Genomic DNA, 5318 nt, shown 5'->3' with positions numbered 1-5318 from the left:
TATTATCACCCCCGCAGACCGCCTGTTCTCACCCCCTGTATTATCACCTAATCACTTACATTAGATTATTACCCCCAAATGTTGCTAGCTCTCATTTCCAATTATCATGCAATCCCATTACATCGTTCCATCATCCTTAGCCTCCTCTGACACTCCAGCACCTTACCCGGATTCTCTCCAGACTGCTGCAATAATTGTCTCGGAGCCGCTGTCCATTTCTCATCACCTCGGATCCAGAGACCAGCCACGTGACCCTTGAACGAAGATCCAGAGCCCTTGCTGGTAGCCCACCACCAAGGAACGGGGCATCATGAGGAGGAATGGAGGTGACTCCGATGGAGCAAGAACCTGACCAATGTGGATCCAATCGCTCCACTTTCACCTGGAGGAAAAAAACAAAACAAAGCAAAGATACCATGAGAAATATAGTACTCACCCCCCCTTCCTGCTCTCTACCCCCTAGCTTCCCGTCTCTCCAGTGGCCCATCCCTTTCACTTCCCAATCCACTGGCCTCCACTTTCCCTCTATCCACCGGCCACCTCCCCATGCACCCGCACATTTTTTATGCCCCTTCTAATCTCCTCATTCATAATGTTTAGATACCCCTTCCCTGCTTTCCATCTGCCTCACTTCTTTGCCCCTCTTGTGAGTATTCTCTATTCCGTTCTGTCTGCATTCATTGTCTGGCTTTGTTTTTATCATCTCCCTCCGGTGTCCCCCATCTTGTAGAGTATACAAATGTCTGCCCCCCATATGTCTCCCCCTAACTGACCCTCCCCCACTCACCTCAAACACTTCACCGGGGAGGAGTTCATGATTACTGAAGACAATTCCATCATTGTAGCCAGCACATCGTTCCACCCGACTGCCATCACTTAACACGGAGACATTCTTCCCGCACACAGCATGGAACCTATGAGATACACTGGGCACTGCCAGGGGGGGGGGGAGAGGTACAAATCTTTATTACATTGCCCCAACACCCCCACAAACTGCCCCAACACCACTTTCCCTGCCTCTAGAGAAATACTGGTCCTTCCATGTACTGCACACCATGAGATTACATACCAGCACATTCATTATATATTACAGGCAATCTCCGGGTTACATATGACATAGGGACTGTTGTTCTTAAGTTGAATTTGTATGTAAGTCAGAACAGGTCTAGGCATTACCTTGCTGAGCTTTGATTTGCAAAAAGAAACCGCTGCAGAGTTTGTCCTTGTCATTAAAGAGTTACAAGATGTTTCAGCTCAGCTCCTAAGATCACCAACAACCTCAGCTGTGTTTAGCAAAAGATTTCTTCTGCAAGTCATGCAAACCGCCCCTCCCCCTATCGAGCCCCCATTCAATCTGCACACAGCGAGCAGGAAAGCCCCGTTCGTATCTAAGAGTTGCCCGTATGTCGAATGTTCTTAACTCGGGGATGACCTGTACACAATTATATTTCATACATCTACTGTACACCATGAAGTTATATAACGGCACATTCATTATACAATATTATACCATACATTTATATATTGTACATTTCTTCTAGCATTTTACTAAACAGGAGGAGCATAACCTACACTGACAACTCACCTGGTGAAGGGGTGGGAAGGGATTTATCGGTCACATGACTAGCTGATAAGCTATTATCTATAAGACCACTTCCACCAGTCAGTGACACCTGGACACACTGACCATACAAGTCCACCACAGCATAGATATCTGCAAAGGAAAGGCAAAGGTTAATAGAGGGGGGGGTAATATTCAGGCTTTGGTGACATTACTGGGTATAGAACCTGTGGCATTTATCTCACCTGAGGGATTATTACCGCCAGGCACCTGGGTTGTAGTGGGGTTACCGCTTTCTTGTGCCAGTGACCTGAGGGGTAAATACTACCTGCAGCGCCCCAATACAGAATGGAAGGAGGGGGGTGCTGGACAATTTAGTACAGGAGAGTACAGAAGGCCCTGCACAGTTACCTCAACATCCAGGTGTCATAGTCAATGTCAGTCATTGTGTTGGGAAATTCCAGGTCCTCGGGGCGGATACAGGTCACACCTGATAATATAAAGAAAGGTGATTAGTACAGAATATGAAGGAGGCCAAAATCAAGAGATGGCCAGGAAGCCTCAGGGGCAGAAAAGATGGAGACAGAGAGCCAGAAACAATACGAAAAATCTACATTTTGTCTGGAATTCCCCTGAAAAACTACTATTGCCTAGGCACTCCTGTTCTGTACCCTCATAGCCGTATACCAGGTGACTTCCTGTGCCTAGGCACTCATGTATCCTCACAGCTGTATATCTAGTGACTTCCTGTGCCTAGGCAATCCTGTATCCTCATAGCTGTATATCAGGTGACTTCCTGCACTGCAGGAAGCAAAGTATTTCCCGGTCTATTCCCTTTACCATCAGGATTCTTACCGGCTTCTATAGATCCTGACCATCGATCCACCATCTTCTGGATAACAATCTCAAAGAGCTCCCCATCCCTCAAAGGCCTGCAAAGAGAAAAACATACTGAGACCAATCAGAATAGTAATGCTTCATCACATGACAAGGAGGAGCCTATCCAATGCAAGGACAAGGAAAAACCCCACCCAGAAGGAACAGAGGAAGATAAATCCTAATGAGAGGTGAAAGGGGAATACGAGAAAAACCCAGAGAGGAAAACTAAAGTCCCCATCCAGGAGGAAATAAGGGGAAGAAACTGCCTTGTTTAGAGTACAATGATACGATCTGTCCATGAAGATAAAAAACCGCCCCTGGAAAGTTGGAGCAGGTTTAGAGGAGCAAATCTCTGCCTAGAAGCTGGGGAAATGGGCAAAAAGTAACTGATTAAAGTTTATTCATAAAACAAGAGTAGGGCTACGTACACACGTCAGACGACTCCATTCCGAATATTTCAGGGCTGATATTAGACGAGAATCTGGAGTGTAAGGCGGGCGTCTGACATTATTCATCGATCCGTCCTGGCAGATCCACCAACAAGACAGCACAGCGGGGAGCCGCTCGCTCGTACTCCCCCCCTCCCCTCTTTGTATGTGCAGTGCTCGTTCACTCATCTTTTAGACTTTTGTCCTTGGAAAAGATTGTGACGTGATTTAACGTGTGTATGCAGCCTAAGAACCCCGGGACCCATACCTGCCTGTATGGGACTCGGTCACGGACTTGTCACGGACTCACCTATTAGACATGACAATGGCGTCATTGAATTCACTGCGCGAGTTGTTCCTCAGGGCAGTGCGGCCTCCATTGGTTATGAGGGCGTTAGTTCCGTGGAGGTGATGGAAACGCAGATCAGACAGAGACTGGAGAGCGCAAGGCGTTCCTGGGGTTAAAGCAAGAGCGTCCTCCTCCTCTCCAGGTAGAGGCACTGAATCTGAGGGAAAACACATAGCAGTGAGTGCGGTGCCAGAGATACCACGCGCAGGCAAATCTCCGATGTCTCATGCCATCATTCGGGCCATTCCAGAGACCACTTGCTGATTACTGGAGGTAACATGGCACTCACCTCCTGGACTACAATAAAGTCCCAGCTGGAAGGGACATCCAAGGTCTTCCACCACAGCAAGCAGTATTAGAGTATTATAGAGATCTCATATCATGGGCACTTACCTGCTTCATCTAATATAGTGGCCTGGGCTGCCTGACCATAGAGATCCACCACAGCAAAGACATTTGGTGGAACGTTCCATGCAGCCACGCCTTGTGCCACTCCATTGACAAAGAAATTTAAAGTGCCATCTTCTCTGCGCACCACACCGACCGTATCACCTGCCTGCAGCAAGACACAAGAGGTGTGATGAACACAACCAATCTAATATGGCATCTCGAAAAATCTGCCAGAGCACTCTACTAACCTTGAGTCGGTCCAGGTTGTGGCCATATTCATCCAATATGGTGGTCCCATTGTGCATGACTCCATTTCCAGTCATCATCCAGGTACCTGGCAAGGTCAGAGAACCTTTAGAGGTCTTCTATAGACCAAGTGAGTTTTATATGACATAGGTAGGTTGGTGTTCTCACCTGAGCGAAGGTTGGTCATGGTGGATGGTAGCTGTAGGTATGCTGGGTTATGAGTGGTCACTCCAATCTCAATGGATCCTGCCCACTTATCCACCATCTTGTCTATCCGGACCTGGAAGATCTCATTGTTGTGCAGTGGCCGATTACTGAGGACCACCCCGTGGTTAAAGTCATCAGTGGCACTGCTCAGACAAGAGACACAAAGTCACACCTTGTAATCATGGCCTATCCATAACAATGTACAGTAAGCCCTCACCTTCATGTATCGGGATATCTGGTGTCACATGACTTGCACCGTGTCTTTATATTTATTATATATTTATTATTACATGAACTCCTCTGAGTCCATCTGCCAGACAGATAAAGCTTGGACAAAATAATAACCAGCACAGCAACAAATGTATAACAAAATGCCAGAAACAGAACCATTGTGCTGCAATGGCCAGTCCAGACCTCAGTCTGATCGAAGTGCTGTGCTGGGACGTCTCTCCACGCCACGTGAGAGACGGTCACCCAGACATTGCTGGGGGTGTACTTAGTTATTCACACGTGGCCTCCCCATGTTTGGTAAATAATGACCCGGTGGAACCCTAACCCTAATAATCCTATCATGTGGGGTGCAGATAACACGTCATACAAAGGGCCCCAGCAGCAGCCCCTGCACAGATACATACTGAGGTCGCAGGGCAGTGCGCCCCCCATTGGTGATTGAAGCTTTCTGTCCACAGTTTGGGTGGAAGAGCAGCTGTCCAGGATCGGGTGTATTGGAGCTCGGACGTCCTGCATCGGGTGATCTTGCCCGTAGAATGGCATTATTCCTTCGCAGGCGGTCAGCATGGTTGTGATTATGAACTATGGTAACTTTGACAGCCATGCCGTAAAGATCCACCACGCCATAAACCACCGGAGGGGTCTGACAGGAGGCCACACCTAGAAAACGAACACAAAACTTCTATTTATGTGTGCCACGGATCAAGCCATACCACCGATGGAGCGCCCCTCCCCCATGCCACGGATGGAGCGCGCCCCCCCATGCCATGGATGGAGCGCCCCTCCCCCATGCCACGGATGGAGTGCCCCTCCCCCATGCCACGGATAGAGCACCCCCCATACCACGGATAGAGCACCCCCCCATACCACGGATGGAACTCTCTTCCCCATTATTCACTGTAATGCCATTACAAAGCACAAGGGGGCGCTCTTTGCATCTGGAGGAAAAGAAGTTTAAGCTCCGGATAAGGAAGGGATTCTTCACTGTAAGGTCTGTGATAATGTGGAATCGGCTCCCTCAGGAAGT

At 48.4% G+C, this 5318-nt stretch overlaps 2 protein-coding genes across 2 annotated transcripts in view; both read right to left on the bottom strand.

Annotated features, from left to right (window-relative positions):
• LOC140324863 (neuralized-like protein 4) overlaps positions 1-1173 on the bottom strand; it is a gene marked incomplete in the record, with an annotated part of 7702 nt that extends 6529 nt beyond the window's left edge. Inside the window, 3 exon segments of the mRNA XM_072402988.1 lie at positions 167-382; positions 788-933; positions 1092-1173. Of these exon segments, the coding sequence (XP_072259089.1) occupies positions 167-382; positions 788-933; positions 1092-1173 (444 nt within the window).
• Positions 1174-1929: 756 nt separating this feature from the next.
• The window catches only part of LOC140322622 (neuralized-like protein 4), a 5201-nt gene continuing 1812 nt past the window's right edge, over positions 1930-5318 (bottom strand). Inside the window, exons 5-11 of the mRNA XM_072399177.1 lie at positions 4696-4951; positions 4022-4203; positions 3856-3941; positions 3611-3773; positions 3179-3374; positions 2417-2493; positions 1930-2051 (exon numbers count right to left, since the gene is read on the bottom strand). Coding sequence (XP_072255278.1) covers positions 1969-2051; positions 2417-2493; positions 3179-3374; positions 3611-3773; positions 3856-3941; positions 4022-4203; positions 4696-4951 — 1043 coding nt within the window. The 3' untranslated portion in view covers positions 1930-1968. The remainder of the gene's footprint in view (positions 2052-2416; positions 2494-3178; positions 3375-3610; positions 3774-3855; positions 3942-4021; positions 4204-4695; positions 4952-5318) is intronic.

This window comes from Pyxicephalus adspersus, chromosome 2 (genome assembly GCF_032062135.1).
Source record: "Pyxicephalus adspersus chromosome 2, UCB_Pads_2.0, whole genome shotgun sequence".
In the NCBI taxonomy this organism is placed as follows: Eukaryota; Metazoa; Chordata; class Amphibia; order Anura; family Pyxicephalidae; genus Pyxicephalus; species Pyxicephalus adspersus.
This window is presented reverse-complemented; position numbering and strand designations above follow the sequence as displayed.